The sequence below is a fragment of the Rhinopithecus roxellana genome, chromosome 11, assembly GCF_007565055.1.
Source record: "Rhinopithecus roxellana isolate Shanxi Qingling chromosome 11, ASM756505v1, whole genome shotgun sequence".
Classification (NCBI taxonomy): Eukaryota; Metazoa; Chordata; class Mammalia; order Primates; family Cercopithecidae; genus Rhinopithecus; species Rhinopithecus roxellana.
Genome location: NC_044559.1, coordinates 87,955,261 through 87,972,276, shown reverse-complemented (window position 1 = coordinate 87,972,276; position 17,016 = coordinate 87,955,261). Strand labels below are relative to the sequence as shown.

Below are 17,016 nucleotides of genomic sequence, written 5' to 3'. Positions count from 1 at the left end.
CTTGCAGATTTGAGGGTTGGAGTCCCTGTTATATGTAAGGACCATCTTAAGTTGGATACTGTATTAAAAGCCAGAGTTTTGGTGCAAAATGGCAACTATAACAGCATCCAAACCAGAGTCTCTCTCAGAAGAGAATCATTCTTTGGATTCACTCTGACGTCTTAGGCTGAGAGAAAAGAAACACTCAGAAATATTCAGGAGCAAAAAGAGACAAAAATATTTTCCAAATTGATTAACAGACAGAAGTGCATAGCAGAGCCATACTTAGGAATTGGAGTCAAAAGTGAGTGAGGCCTGGGTGTTGAGGTCTGTGTGTTCCACCCAGAACATGGAGTGTACAGTTCAGTATTAGAAGGTCAGGAAGAACGGATCACCTGGAGCAGTGCTTCTAAGCTTTGCTGTGCATCCATGTCCCCTGGGGACATTGTAAAGATGCAGATTCTGATTCAGTTGATCTAGGGGGAGACCTGAGATTCTACATTTCTAACAAGCTCCCAGATGAGGTCCACACTTGGAGTAGCAAGGACCTGGAACAGACTGGAGAGGAAGAGTAAAACTCCCAGAGGAATACCTGTTTATATACTAGTAAATTCTTGGGTTGGGGTTGTGCTTTCAGTTAATATAAATTTAGGAATTAGAACAAGTATAAAATAGAATGTGGGAACCAGGCTTAGGGTAGAGAGGGAAAATATCTACACAGTGCCATATACACAGTAGATGTTCAATAAATGCTTGTTGATGATTAGTAGTTTTTATATATTTCAAAAACCATATCTTCAGATACTTTAACTCTTCAAAAATCAAAGCAAGCAGTACAGAGAAAATAATGAACATTTATCACAACGATGGCTTTGAATTTGGTTATATTTGCAAAATTAAATATGGGAAATCAGTACCTTGTTTTGGAGTACCTGAAAATTTATTTGGTATTTTATTTATAATATTTCCTTGCCTTAAAAAAACTGTGACAGTTATAATAAAAAGATATTTAATAAATTCACCAAATAGCTCAAAGCCTGTATAGACAGAGGGAAATGATTGGAATAGGATCATTGCTGTTGACCATTAATAGAAATGGTAGTTGTCTTTTACAACCTTTTAGCTTAGTAGTTATAACTAGGTAACAGCACAATATAGTTTATTATTTTTAAAATATTTTGTTATTAATTTCTTATAGCTAAATGTATTTTTCATTTGTTATCAGCGTTATGTTTGGTGGAAGAAAAGTTTGGAGGTTTGGACAAAAGACCATCCGTTTCCTATTGATATAGATTACATGATCAGTGATACACTAGAACTGCTAAGACCAAAGATCAAACTCTGTAATTCTCTGGAAGAATCCATCAGGCAGGTACAAGACTTGGAACGAGAATTCTTAATAAAACTGGGTAAGCAATTGATTATAGACAGAAAATGAAGGTGATATTTGGCAGATTGTTTCTGGGATTTGCTTTATAATGTTACCAGTCAGAGTTGACATTGTATCTTTTCTATTTTCAGTGTTGAGTGTTACGTAATAATGTTAGGTGATAGCCGTATGGTGTGCTTGGTTTCACTAAGTCATTTCAAACTGGAAAAAAACAGTTATGCAGGACTCACAGGACTTGAAGCTCCTAGTGATAGTGATGGGAAAAAAAAAAAAAAATGAAAACCACAATCCTGTCTACCTCTCTTAATTGTAGAATTTTTGATTGCTAATGTAAAATATATTTTTGATTAAAGCATTACTTATTTTTGCAGTATATATTTTCAACAGGCATTATTTCTTAAAAAGTGCAAAGAAAGAAACTGTAGAAGGGAGTACCTGTTAGAAGTTAGGAACTACCCTGCAGGATTTCAGAGCTTACCACTGGCAGAGTTGCTTCTGTTTCTAAGGACTAGAGAAAATCTAGAGATGATTAGAAGGTTCTCTATATACTTCAGTATCCTGAGGTTGTTTTGGGGAGAAGAGTTAACTCTTGAATAGCTTCCATTAGAGCTGCAGGAACCTACATGTCTTTAGAAATAACCAGTACAAGGTATAGCCATACCAACCTGGTTTATATGCTGATAATTCTTAGCATGTTTTATTGTAGTCATTTTAAAGTGACATGTTTTGGACAGGTGTGGTGGCTCAAGCTTGTAATCCCAGCACTTTGGGAGGCCAAGGCAGGCAGATCACCTGAGGTCAGGAGTTGGAGACCAGCCTGGCCAACATGGCAAAACCCCATCTCTACTAAAAATGCAAAAATTATCCAGGCATGGTGGCGCACGCCCATAATCCCAACTACTCAGGAGGCTGAGGCAGGAGAATTGCTTGAACCCGGGAGAGGGAGATTGAAGTGAGCCAAGATCACGCCATTGCACTATAGCCTGGGCAACAAGAGTGAAACTCCATCTCAAAAAAAATAAATAAAATAAATAAAAATAAAGTGACACGTTTTCAGACTATTAAGCTAGTATTTGATTTCCCACTAGAACTTGGTACATTCATGTCTATCATTAAGGGATCTTTACCTTCACCAGTTATGCAAATTATATAAATTTACTACATCGCATATCTGAAGAACCACTTTTCATGGTAAACGTTTTATAAGTGCTGCTACTGATTGTGCAAGTATTAACTTTTCCTACAACTTAACCCGTAAAAGCATATGTGATTCTTTTTGTTCTTTGAACCTTTTTCCAAGTTACCTACTTTCTTTTCCTTTTGAAATTTCTAATTGAATACATGATCTCATATCAAGCAGAGTATTTATGAACTTATTTCACTTGCTTTGGATCCTTGGAAAATTGTTAAGTCTTAGCCTTGTTTCCCAGAAACCTTAATGAATGGTACTGTATAGTGGACATGAGTAAATATTAGTGTGATACCTAGTTTGGTGACAGAAAAGTGCACAGTTGTGCTTTGTCCTTTGTAGATCAAAAGACTAAATTAAAGGACTGCAGGCTTCTTGTGAGGACTCTGTCCTTGTTTAGAATATGGAGGTAAAAAATAGATCGCTGTTTATGAATAAAACTCAAAAGATGGTAGCAGCTGCAATCAGTGCACTCCCAAGTCTCCATTTGCTTCCTGGTTATAGAGTCTAAATATCAGGAAGAAGACATACGCAGAAAAATTGATATTAAATCAGTTTCCTACTGATAAACCAGAATATAATACAGTATTGTGCCTTTGGTAGTTTTTTGTTTTCAGACACCTGAAAATTCATTGTCTCATGTTAGTTTTATAGTATCCCAATGTTAACATAGTAGTTTATTGGAAAATACTAAAACCATTTTCTTATATTTTAAAAATAATTTTTAATGGTATTAAAAGTAATAGGGGTTCATGACAGTAATTTTTAAAAATACCAAGAAAACAATACCAATATTCCATACAGAAGGATAATCACGTGTTACTATTTTGATACATATTTTTCTACTCTTTTTAAATTTTTTATGTGTTTGTGATTTTATAACCAATTGGTTCTACTTAATACATTATGAAATTTTTTCTTGACATTACACATATTCTTTTAAAGCTTTATTTTTTGTTTTTTAATTGGCTGTGTTCATTTGTATCTGTGTGCCATAACTTGCTTCATACAGCTGATTCACTCTTCGGTTGATGCTGTTTCACTCTTCGGTTGATTCCAGTTTTATACCACTGTAAATAACATTGTTAGTGTACCTCTGATTTTCTCAGGATAGGTAAGATTACTGGCTCAGATTTTTATTTTAATTTAAGAACAAAACTAAAATGGTAATAGGCAATATTATTTGAATTCTGGTTTGGAAGTGTTCAAACCAGTATTCATGAAATGAGAGGGTTAACTCATATCGTCACTAAAGTTTCTTCCTGCTTGAATCCTCTCAGATTCTATGAATCAGGTATTTATTTAACACCTACTGTGTATTTGTTAATATATGTGCTCTCTTAAATTTTGAACATATAAGTTTTTTGTCCTCAAGGGTCTTATAATCTGATGTAATATTTATGTGATTATTAGGAAAAAAATAACAACGTAGTATATCATCAAATGTAAGATGCTATAAGTTCTCCACATGCTTTAGGAGCAAATAGGAGGAAAAGTAATAGATTGAAATACTCATTGACAGTTTAGGAGGTAAAACTGAAACAGAACTTGAAGAGTGGATGGGATCTGAAAGTACGTATTGAAGGGTGTTCTCTATTGAGAAGGATATTGGACAAGCAAGATCTTAAAGCAGTGTGTTCTGTGACAGGTGATGTCTGAGGCAACTTCAGGGGAGGGCTTAGGAGAGAGGAGTGGGTAGCAGGTCGGTGGGATCAGATGAGACCATATTGTGTGCATCTCAAAAGTAGAGAGGGTGGATTGGAATTCCAACAGGAAGAATTGACTAGGCTGTGAAATGTGGGATGGACACAGGAGGTGAAAGCAAATTCAGGCCAGGGAGTTCCATTAGGCTTAGGAGGAGAATGCTGTTATTGAAGAAAAAAAGTTAATCTGTATGATGACAAAGCTGCTAGGTAGCTTTTTGCCCCATTCCCCCCATCTTAATTTGCATACATTCAAATTGATAGCCAAATATGATTTATCCATTAAAGTGGCACAATTTTTTTCAAGTCTTTGAGTTTTTGGAGACTCTTTAAATCTCATTTGGTAAAGAGTGTCGCCAACGCTGTATCTTAAATATGGCTGAGACTGTACCTCATCTGTTGCTGTTTTCTACCTTTGTCTAAGACTGAGATATATAAGATTATCCAAGTATTTAAAGCTGTAAGAAAAGAGGGAAAAGTATACACACATATACACTTATTTTTTGTCGCTTTTTGTTAGTGATGTTTCTTTATTGAAATGTAGGCCTACACATTTAGTTTTTAAAATGTCTCTCACCGCAGTTTTTAATTCCTTTACGTTTGTTCTGAGAAAATGGCTGTTGAATTGTTAATGCATACTTTTACATGAATTGGTATAGTATAGAAAACTAGCCTGTATCTATTTTTAATGTGTTTTTCCATTTCCACCTTCTCATTTCAAGGCCTAGTAAATGACAAAGATTCAAAAGATTCTATGACAGAAGGAGAAAATCTTGAAGAGGATGAAGAAGAAGAAGAAGGGGGAGCTGAAACAGAAGAACAATCTGGAAATGAAAGTGAAGTAAACGAGCCAGAAGAAGAGGTAATGACTTTTATATATAGCAACATAGAGTACATTTGTATAAGAGTATTTTGATTATATGAGCCAAAATTTTTTTAATACATAAGACCTCCTCCTTAGTTGTTGTTTTTTGTTTTTGTTTGTTGTTGTTGTTGTTGTTGTTTTGTTTTGAGACAGAGTCTTGCTCTGTCGCCCAAATTGGAGTCCTGTGGCGCAATCTTGGCTCACTACAACCTCTGCCTCTTGGGTTCAAGTCATTCTCCTGCCTCAGCCTCCCGAGTAGCTGAGATAACAGGTGCCTGCCACCACGCCTAGCTAATTTTTGTATTTTTAGCAGAGATGGGGTTTCACTGTGTTGGCCAGGCTGGTCGTTGAACCCCTGACTTCAGGTGATCCGCCCCTCACAGCCCCCCAAAGTGCTGGGATTACAGGCGTGAGCCACTGCACCTGGTCTCTTATTTAGTTTTATGATAGCAAATGTAACTAGTAGTATGTTTCTATCATAAAACCCCTTGTTTAATTAAAAGTTTTTTTTTTTTTTTTTTTGAGATGGAGTCTCGCTCTGTCCCCCAGGCTGGAGTGCAGTGGCGCAATCTCGGCTCACTGTAAGCTCTGCCTCCCAGGTTCACGCCATTCTCCTGCCTCAGTCTCCCGAGTAGCTGGGACCACAGGCGCCCGCCACCGCGCCCGGCTAATTTTTTGTATTTTTAGTAGAGATGGGGTTTCACCGTGGTCTCGATCTCCTGACCTTGTGATCCGCCCGCCTCAGCCTCCCAAAGTGCTGGGATTACAGGCATGAGCCACCACACCCGGCCACATTAAAAGTTTTTAAAGAGGCCGGGCGCGGTGGCTCAGGCCTGTAATCCCAGCACTTTGGGAGGCCGAGGCGGGCGGATCACAAGGTCAGGAGATCGAGACCATCCTGGATAACACAGTGAAACCCCGTCTCTACTAAAAAATACAAAAAACTAGCCGGGCGAGGTGGCGGGCGCCTGTAGTCCCAGCTACTCGGGAGGCTGAGGCAAGAGAATGGCGTGAACCCGGGAGGCGGAGCTTGCAGTGAGCTGAGATCTGGCCAGTGCACTCCAGCTTGGGTGACAGAGCAAGACTCAGTCTCAAAAAAAAAAAAAAAAGTTTTTAAAGAAAGTAATAAAATACTGATGATAGCATTTTTATTTAATAAGCAATTTAAAGAAAAAAATTGTTTGATCTCCACGTCTTTTTTTTTGTTTTTTTTTTTTTTTGAGACAGGGTTTCTCTCTGTTGCCAAGGCTAGAGTGCAGTGGTGTGATCATAGCTCACTGCAGCCTCAACCTCTTGGTCTCAAGCGATTCTCCCACCTCAGCCTCCTGAGTAGCTGAGATTGCATGGACGTGCTACCACGCCCAGCTAATTATTATTATTACTATGTTTTTTTTGTAGAGATGAGGATCTTGCTGTACTGCCCAGGCTAGTCTCAAACTCCTAGGCTCAAGCAATCCTCCTCCCTCAGCCTTTCAAAGAACTGGGATTACAGGTGTGAGCCATTGCATCCCACTTCTTGTGTATCTTAATCTCACTGTTGAATATGGACTTTTTAAAAGTCAGTGGATTTTATACTCTTCAAAGCAAAATTACTGGCTAGATATTAATGAGCTTTGCTTTATTTTTCCCAGATCTCATGGTTATATGAAATCCGAAATTCAACATATACCATAGTAATTGATACGCTTTTTTTGTATCTATTTCTCTATTAATAGCTAAACCATATGAAATTGCTCTTGTACTGTTTCTGGCTTAGCATAATGTCATTTCTGTATGATGAAAACTAGCAGTTTTAATTCTTTTGGTTTTGTTGATGTTTTTTGATACAGTCTTCACTGTCGCCCAGGCTGGAGTGCAGTGGCATGATCTCTGCTCACCGTAGTCTCCACCTCCTGGGTTCGAGCGATTCTTGTGCATCAGCTTCCTAAGTAGCTAGGATTTTAGGTGTGTGCCACCAAGCCCAGCTAATTTTTGTATTTTTAGTAGAGATGGGGTTTCACCATGTTGGCCAAGTTGGTCTCGAACTCCTGGCCTCAGGTGATCCCCCCACCTTGGCTTTCCAAAACGCTTGGATTACAGGTGTTACCCATGATTCTTCAGTTTTTTCTTCCAAACTCACTTACGTTTAAAAGTTCCATGAAGCTGTCCACATCTGTAGTCCCAGTTAGGAGGCTGAGGTAGGAGGATTGCTCGAGCCCAGGAATTCATGTCCAGCCTGGGCAACATAGTGAGACCCTGTTTCTTTAAATTAAAACAAAAAAAAAGTCGAGCAAAATAAAAGGATGTCTGGGATTTGCTTTATAATCTCGTAGATTCGGGAATGGGTTAGGGGTATAGAAGAAAAAAACAAGAGTTTAAAAAGTTAGAATTAGTAAGATACAAATAGAATACTCATGAAATTAAAATGTAAGTCATGAAATTAGCAGTTTTTCACTGGAAGTATTATTTTAATTAAATATTGAAAAAAGTTTAAATTTGCAGTCAATACTTAAGTGTTTTGGGGAAGTTTAATTTCAGTTTTGAAGTTTTTATTTATTTGAGTAAATGGGATGTAAATATTTTGAGAACGTGGGTTTAATATTTAAAGGAATGTTAACTGTTTATAACATTCATAAGATAGATTTGCAAACTGGATTTTTAAAAAGCTTTATTTAGAATTAAAGAGAAAGGACTCATAATTTAAGGTGATTAAAGTTTTCTGCAGTCAGATGTAAAAATCCATAAGGCTATGTTTCCTTCAGCCCTAAAGCTTTGTAACTTATTGGATATTTGGAATGCTTTAACTGCATAACACATAGCTTTGCTGTTACTTAAAAAGGATTGGTTGTGAAAAGAGAGGCAATAATGTACGGTTTTCCTAATTGGCTAGTATTTATAGGCAGTGGAAATGCACCATTAAGTATTTATGTTATTTGCTACCACTTTTTCTTTACAACCTTAGAACTTCCTTAGATATAAATAAGTTAGTAAAAATTTAGAACTGGAATATGTTTCTTTAATTGGCTTCAGTGTACTAGATGGGCATTATATTGCTTTGTTTTCAAAATGAGGTTGTAATAGAAACATTCAGTAATAGAATTCAAGTTGACTTATTAAGTATTTTATAACAAAGGGAAATGAGAAAGTATTTCCATTTCATATTTTCAGACTAATCTTATGGTTGTCTTGGATTTGGCTACTGTACTAATTACATGAGCAGTATCTAATAAATCCAGCATCCTTGGTAAATGTGACATTAAGGAGCTCTCATTTTCTTATTAATTTCTCATTTGAAGAGTTCTGATATGTTTTCTCCTCTAAGTGCATTTTCTCCTTTTTAAACATGAACTTTATACTTTTGATAGTTATATCATTAGTAACCATTACTTACTTTTCCAATTGGAGAATGCATATTGCACAGGATACATGGGTGTTTGCTGCAAAATACAAACAAAATGTGTGGAGGGAGGTTCCATGTGCTTGTGTGTGGAAGTGAACTGGGACTGTGGTTCACTTTGTGAGAAATGAGGTTGGAATAGTTCACTTCTCCTTTCACCCCAAGACCAGTTTCCCATGACCGCCCTCCAAACATAAGGAGGAAAAATTTATTAAAGAAAGAAGAAAGAAGATGCATTGATTATAAAGTAATAAGAGCAATGGATATTCTACAGTTATTTACTTTGAGACAGAAGGGTTATAATTCAGCTGTTAGAAACAAATGCTGTGTTCTATTTTTATCTTGGTCCTCAGCTGTTCAAAGTTCTATTTGACCTTTTGAAGAGTGGGGGTGACTCTTAGCACCTGACAACCAGAACATTTTCTCTTAAATATCAGCTGTCTAAGTTAAAGATAACTGTTTCAATTAAATGTTCTTCTGTGACAACTCCAGTATTCTCTAGCACTGTGTAATTTATCAACAGAAAGTACAAGATTCATTCTTATAATAACAATAATAGTTATTTACTGAGCAATTATTATTCATGGTTACTGCCCTAAGCGCTGTATTTGTATTACCATTTCTCATACTATCCTTGCAGTAGGTGGGAAACGAAGGCACAGATAGGTTGAATAATTTTCCCAAGATCATAGAGCAGGTGGTGGCAGAGCTGGTATTTGAACTCAGGCAGTTCGCCTTTTGCTACGCTGTTCCTCTTGCTTTCCCTAGCCTGCTTAGGTTTTGTGGTTCATTGGCGAGCACTTCTTAATTCCACTCATTGTTATATCAGTGTACAGTGGGATTAGGACAAATGAAATTCTTGTTCAAAATCTTAATTTGAAAAATTAATGCATGCTGCATTCCCTGAATAATATGAAGCATAAAGGATGGAGAGAGGGAAAAAGTTAATGTATTTTAGCTTAGTTTTTGAATGGGAAGTATCTTTTAAGTGTTAAGAAATGATTCATTTTTGGCCGGGCGCGGTGGCTCAAGCCTGTAATCCCAGCACTTTGGGAGGCCGAGACGGGTGGATCACGAGGTCAGGAGATCGAGACCATCCTGGCTAATACGGTGAAACCCTGTCTCTACTTAAAAATACAAAAAAAAAAAAAAAAAACTAGCCGGGCGACGAGGCGGGCGCCTGTAGTCCCAGCTACTCGGGAGGCTGAGGCAGGAGAATGGCGTAAACCCGGGAGGCGGAGCTTGCAGTGAGCTGAGATCCGGCCACTGCACTCCAGCCTGGGTGGCAGAGCCAGACTCAGTCTCAAAAAAAAAAAAAGAAATGATTCATTTTTTCAAGAGCAAATTTAAGAGCACCTCTATTGCAAATTTAATTTTGAATTATAAAATTAATTCAGAAAACATTAATGCATTTGGGGAGGGAAAGGTAATGTATGGATGTACATTTTCTTTTTGAGTGGGGGATGGAGTCTCGCTCTGTTGACCAGGCTGGAGTGCAGTGGTGCAACCTTGGCTCACTGCAATCTCTGCCTCCCAGGTTCCAGTGATTCTCCTGCCTCAGACTCCTGAGTAGCTGAGATTACAGGTGCCTGCCACCATGTCTGGCCAATTTTTGTATTTTTAGTAGAGACGAGGTTTCGCCATGTTGGCCAGGCTGGTCTTGAACTCCTGACGAGTGATCCCCTGACCTCAGTCTTCCAAAGTGTTGAGATTATAAGTGTGAGCCATAGCGCCGGCCATTGGTATATATTTTTGAAACGTTTTCATTTTAGGAACTCAAAATCTTCAGCTGTCTATACACTGTTATGGTTTTGGAATTAATTGCTCCATACACTAAAGATAACACATTTAAGTCATTTGTTTCAGGAATTATTTCTCAGCCATCTTTGCACAGTGAGAAGCAGCTGGGTCTAGTGGGTTTTTTTTTTTTTAACTCTTAAGGAACCATGTTGGGGGTGACTTGTGATACTGGGGTGGAGGGGCAAACGAAGCTCCACTCTGTGCTTTGTGCCCTTTGAAAATCTATCTCTGCCCCATCTTCTGTTTGACGAGAAATTTCAGCTGATCGAAGTGGATGGAGGCAGGGACTGACTGTGATAATGGGGTGAAGTAGTCTTTGAAAACCACCAGTTAGGGGAGCTGAACGGCCAGGTCTTCTGCTTAATAGCAGTGTGCCCTTGGGCAAGTCACTTAACTTTCCTGAGTCTCAGTTTTTTCATGTGTAAAATAGGAACAATAAAGTTTGTCCTTGCATCCTCAGACTTGGGTAGAGCAAACAAAATGAAGTGTATGAGAATACCTTCCAAACGGAAGTGCTTTATGAAAGGTAATGCTGTATCATTGCTTTCAGATCGTAATGCTGTTACATTTGAACTTTCGTTGGTTTCCGTTGCAGTTAGATGGGTATTAAAGAACTACTGTGAGACATTCAGCGTCTCCAGATTAGTTTCAGGAGGAGGAGAACACAAAAGGCTCAGGAAACTTCTTCATTGTGGAATTCAAGGAAGAGCTTCTACAGTAGATCTCTGTATTGTTAGATCAGTTGAAGGCAGTAAGATGGGTTTTCAACTACCAATTTGTCTTAAATGTTGCTAGCTGACTCTGCCCTCCCACTGGAAGCCAGCTACATAAAAAGCTAAAACTTGAGAATAGTAAACAAGTATACAGAAGTTTTGAAATCTTTTTAAGGCATGTAAAATATGATTAACTTCTCAAAGTGCTTTAATCTTATAATATTCAATAATTTCAGGAGGGTTCTGATGATGATGATGAGGGAGAAGAAGAGGAGGAAGAGAATACAGATTACCTTACAGATTCCAATAAGGAAAATGAAACCGATGAAGAGAATACTGTATGTATGGCTGAAAAGTTTACTTTTTGAAATTGTGCAACATTTTTATAGTATTCAAATTTTAGTCACTAAACTTTTGTTTCTCTTGATTATGAAAAATATTTGTTTAGAAATTCATTTTCAATTTGTTTTCCTAACCATTTTCTTTAAATTCTTTTAACATTGAATAATGTTAGATATTTTACTCACTTTACTCCTTGAGTTATGTTGAGCAAGTTATCAATACTAACAGGCTTTGCCCTAGAAAACATTACAGTTAAAATTTCTGGTCTGATTTTGTTGTTTTGTTTTAATAAGGAGGTAATGATTAAAGGCGGTGGACTTAAGCATGTACCTTGTGTAGAAGATGAGGACTTCATTCAAGCTCTGGATAAAATGATGCTAGAAAATCTACAGGTATTAAATGTCGTTTGTTCCAAAGACTCTTCTCAATACAAAACATTGCAGCCCATTATATTCTGGTTCATGTAAAGGCCTCTCCTATCTAAGTGTCTCTTCTGCAGCAGCTTTTGCTAGATCGTGTGTAGACAGCTTACAGCCAGCTGCTTGTCCTTCTTGCATCCCACATCCTAATTTGCATGAGGTAGAGTCGGTGAAAATGCAACACACACAGATTTGGAACAGAGTAATTTCATTATGCCAATCTTTGCCTTTATTTCTTAAATCGTATTTCTTTTCTTTTTTTTTTTCTTGAGACGGAGTCTCACTCTGTTGCCCAGGCTGGAGTGCAATGGCACGATCTCAGCTCACTGCAACCTCCGCCTCCTGGGTTCAAGCAATTCTTGTGCCTCAGCCTCCCCTAATAGGTGGGATTACAGGCATGTGCCACCACCCTGGGCTAATTTTGATATTTTAGTAGAGACGGGGTTTTACCATGTTGGCCAGGCTGGTCTCAACCTCCAGACCTCTCAGGTAATCCACCTGCCTCGGCCTCCCAAAGTGCTGGGATTACCGCGTGAGCCACCGTGCCCGGCCTATTAACTCATATTTCTAAGACTCCTTTCTTGCGGTTTGTTTGGAAGCCAAACTGTACATAAGATAAGACATTTGGGGTCATTTAATTTAGTAAATTTCTTACATTTATTAGTTGAATAGCTTCTATGTTAATGGAAAAATGTTTGTTACTTAATGTTTAAAGAAATACTAGTTGTTTATTCATAACATTAATAAACTGGATTTTCTAAAAAACACCATGTAGCAGTTTTTTTAATGCCACAGTAATTTCAAGTAACTGTATTTTTCTAGAGTTAGAGGCAAAATCTTAGACTGCTTACTTCAGCCCTATATGTACTTGTTGTTAACCCTTTGGTGACTTGACGAGTGGGTTTGTTCGAATGGCAGGACGCAGGCCCCGTTGGGGTGGGTTTGGTGGAGAATGGGAAGGGAGGGAGTGAAGATACTGGATATAGGAGTTTTGCCAGAAAGGGAAGAGAAACGGGGAGGTAGCTAGAGAAGGTCATAGAGTTAAAAGACAGGGTTTTTTTTTTTAAAGGTAGAAGATATTATGGAATCTTTATATGCTCATGGAGCAGTCCTTTAGAGTTGAAATATTGGATTTTACTTTCCTTGATGCTGCTACAGCCGAAGGTATGATCAAGTACAAATTAGTGTTATAGGTGTCTTAGGTGATCTTCTTTCTTTAGATATTAAAATAACATGTGTTCATATATCCAGAAAGCTCCTAATTTATGAAATAAATCTTACATTTATTTTATTTAGGAGCCCAAGCAATCAAATAAAACATAATCATTATAATCCCTTGGAGGAGAGAATGGTTTACTTCTCTGAGAAACTTCCTATCTTATATGAATCAGTAGCCATTTACTCAGCCACTCATTTCTTTAGCAGATGTGTTTATTGGGTACCTACTGTGTGCCTAACAGTGTGCATTGGGCTAAGTATAAAGTGGTAAATGCAACTGACGTGGTTCCTGTTCTATCAGAAGGTAGATATTTAACAACTAAACAAATACATCATTTCAAATTGTGATGAATGCTAAGAGCAGAATGCTTTGGTAGAGATTAAGGGAAGGGCATTCCTAGATAGGATAATGGGGAAGATGTCTCTGAGGTCATGAATTTCAAACAGGGCAAGTAAAGTGGAGCCATCCATCCAGGTGAAAATTTAAGGGAAGATGGGAACAATGTGTCAAAAGTCTTGGGGGAGAAAAGAACCTGTATTTAAAAGACTAAAAGAAGGCCAGCACTAATAGAGGGCGGGGCACGATCCTATGTGGGAGGGTAGAGGTACCCAACAGGGCCAGACTAAATGCAGGGAGCCTGGACAGAAGGCTGTTGTAGTGAGTCAGGTGAGAGATGATGGTCAGCTGTCTAGCATATGGCAAGACACATGGAGAGAAGTCTGGATTTGAGCTATTCAGGGGTAGAACGACCTGGCTTATTTGTTGCTGGATTGGATATGGGTGTGTAGGGGGCGAGGCATCAAAGATGATAGTTGGTTTTCCAGATTGGGCCACTGGCTAATCTCTGGGACAGGAAACAAGGGACCAAGTGAGCAGAAGTTTCCCTTTGCCCATGTTACACTTGAGAAGCCTTTGAGGTGTCAAAATGGAAATGTATGGAGATCAGAGGGATATGTGGAGTGAAAACAGAAATGTGATTGGTAGAGTATATTGAAAGCATTGGAGCAAATGATTCATCCCTGGTGTAAAGTGTGGAGATAGAAGAGAAGCAGGGTCAGAATTGAGCCCTGAAGAACCCTAACATTTAGAAATAAGGTAGAAAAGCTGATGAAGTCAAAGGAATAGAAGTTTTTGATATGGTCCAATAATTTTTGCTTATTGACAGTTCTTGAAGAAGCAAGCTGGAAGGATGGGAAGATATAATCAAGGAGGGAAGTTTGGATTCACATTTTTGCAGGAGATGTGCTTTTTGTGCTGAAGAAAAACTTAATCCTATACTAGGCCCTAGTTTTTAAGCATTATCAAAATACTGAACAACTGTACAGTATCTCTTTGTTTTGATAAAATTGTCAAGGAAGATGCAGTATCCTAGAGATACTAGTTTTCCATAAATCAAGCCCTTAAACTTAGTGTAATCCTAATTATAGCACACCAGGAAGATGTTTTGGTTTTGCAGGGGAAAGAGAAGAGCAGGGAGATCAATGCAGAATAAATTTAAAATTATTTCTTAAAACATCTGTAAGAATAAGCAAAATAGAGAATGCTAACAGATTTTTGGGAAATGAGTGAAATGCTCTACAAGATATGAAAATATGGCTGGGTGCGGTGGCTCAAGCCTGTAATCCCAGCACTTTGAGAGGCCGGGGCGGGCGGATCAGAAGAGGTCAGGAATTCAAGACCAGCCTGGCCAACATGGTGAAACCCTGTCTCTACTAAAAATACAAAAAAAATTTAGCTGGGCTTGGTGGCAGGCACCTGTAATCCCAGCTACTCGGGAGGCTGAGGAGGAGAATCGCTTGAACCTGGGAGGTGGAGGTTGCAGTGAGCCGGGATCACGCCATTGGGGACAAGAGCGAGACTTCATCTCAAAAAAATAAAAGAGAGATAAAACGTTTTAAACTGACAATAATAGTTTGATACAGGAACAGATTAATGAAACGGAGGAGAATACAAAATAGACCCAAAACATGACCATTTAATAATATGATGAAGATAACATTGCAAATCAGTTAAGGGAAAACAGACAATAAACTGAAATAAAGTTGACTTTCTGTTTTATTTCCACACCAGAATTAATTGCAAATCTATCAAACACTCCCATAATTTTGAAGACTGTTGGGCCCTGTGTCAAGTGCCTTACATCTATTCTTTGCACAGTGCTGTCAGATACTGTTAGTATTCATTTGCTTTAGCTAAAGAAACGGAGGCTTGGAAAGACAAGAAGCTTGCTGGCCAGGCGCAGTGGCTCACGCCTGTAATCCCAGCACTTTGGGAGGCTAAGATGGGCGGATCACGCGGTCAGGAGATCGAGACCATCATGACTAACACGATGAAACCCTGTCTCCACTAAAAGTACAAAAAATAAGCTGGGCGTGGTGGCAGATGCCTGTAGTCCCAGCTGCTTGGGAGGCTGAGGCAGGAGAATCACTTGAACCCGGGAGGTGGAGGTTGCAGTGAGCCGAGATTGTTCCACTGCACAATCTCTCTGCCTGGGGGACAGTGAGACTCCGTCTCAAAAAAAAAAAAACTTGCTTATGGCCACATGGCTAAGAGGTGTCGGAGTCTGTTCTCAACTATTTTACTGTGTTGCCTTCTAGCACAGGATGCTATGAGAAACTTGAAGAAATGACAGGAAGAAAACATTTATAGTTTACACAAAGGCCTAATACTTCTATAGCAAACCAGTGAGAAATGATAAATGATCTAGTTTTTTTTTTTTTAATTGTGTGAAAGGTAATGGCAAAATCATGCCAAAGCTCATGAGTATTAAAATAGTGTGCAAATTCAGATGAGTCTTTTCACTTATCAGACCATCAGATATTGAGATTTACTAAGTGATAATACCCAGTGTGGTTTTGTTTGAGTAAACGTATTTGTAAATGTGTATCAGTCCAGCTTTTTTAGAGGGAAATTCAGTAAACCTGTCGAATGGGCTTGCCAGTTGATCTAAAAATTTACCCCTACTTATTCTCTTTATAAAGCTAAATATACAAAGATATCACATTGTGATAGGAAAGAAAGTCCTTCCATATGTGGGAAGGAGCATTAAAAAAAAAAAGTCTTGGTTGTCTGTCAATAATCAATTAAATAATAAGGGCATATCGATGTAATTAGCTCTGTATATACTCAAAGAAAAAGATAACCAAGATATAGGATTAAACAGAAGAAAAAATATGTATGTTGAGTATACAACAGTATGCATAGTGGTTGCTTGTGTTTATATGTATATATTGTTCGTATATGCAAGAAAAAATCTGAAAGAACATACTCCATTGTTAATAGTTGTTGCATCTTGGGATTGGGGCAGAGGGAGGTAGCTGGAGGAGTTAGTATGGACATACTTACCAATACATTTTTGTATTTAAATATTTTATGGAGAGAATATGTTAATGTTATAATCAGGGAGAAAAATCAAGATTTGTCTATTGTGATCCTTTTGAATTTTAAGAAAAAAGTCTATAAATCTTATAAACCTGGGAAGAGTTCAAGCAGATTATAATAAACTGGAGCTTAAAAAACAATAAAACAGGATTTTACTTGATTTGCAAGTCTCTTGAATATATGGGGCCTGTATGAGAAGACTGTTTAAATGGTGGTAGAGCAGTTTCCGAGACATGGAGGACCTTTCAGCATGACCTGCCTAGCTTCATGGAATATTCAGCTCTTCCCTGTTTGCTGCTCATTCATCAGTCCTGTGTTTGCAGTTCCCTAAGTGCACCATGCTGGTTCGTGTCCTTGCTTTGCACCTGTTCTTCCCCTGCCTGGATTCCCTCCACATACCCCAAACTGCTCTTTTACCATTTGCTTGGAAGAAGTCGATGAAGTCTTTAACATTCTCAAATGTGCCATTTCTATTCAGCCTTTCGTGAAAGGCACGCAACCATTCCCAGCCAGGTACAGGTAGTCACTTAATCTCCTCCACAGGTGTTATACACCTATGATGTATCATCATAATTGTTTCTGTATCTGTCTTAACAAACTTATTGAGCTCTTTAAGGGTAGAGGCTAAGTATTTTTAACA

The 17,016-nt window shown here is 38.2% G+C and overlaps 1 protein-coding gene across 2 annotated transcripts in view; it reads left to right on the top strand.

Moving 5' to 3' along the window:
• UPF2 (UPF2 regulator of nonsense mediated mRNA decay) overlaps nucleotides 1-17,016 on the top strand; it is a 132,205-nt gene that overhangs the window by 90,343 nt on the left and 24,846 nt on the right. For both annotated transcript variants that reach the window (XM_010366573.2, XM_010366572.2), the window contains exons 15-18: nucleotides 1,205-1,388; nucleotides 4,984-5,123; nucleotides 11,252-11,353; nucleotides 11,651-11,749. In XM_010366573.2, coding sequence (XP_010364875.1) covers nucleotides 1,205-1,388; nucleotides 4,984-5,123; nucleotides 11,252-11,353; nucleotides 11,651-11,749 — 525 coding nt within the window. The remainder of the gene's footprint in view (nucleotides 1-1,204; nucleotides 1,389-4,983; nucleotides 5,124-11,251; nucleotides 11,354-11,650; nucleotides 11,750-17,016) is intronic.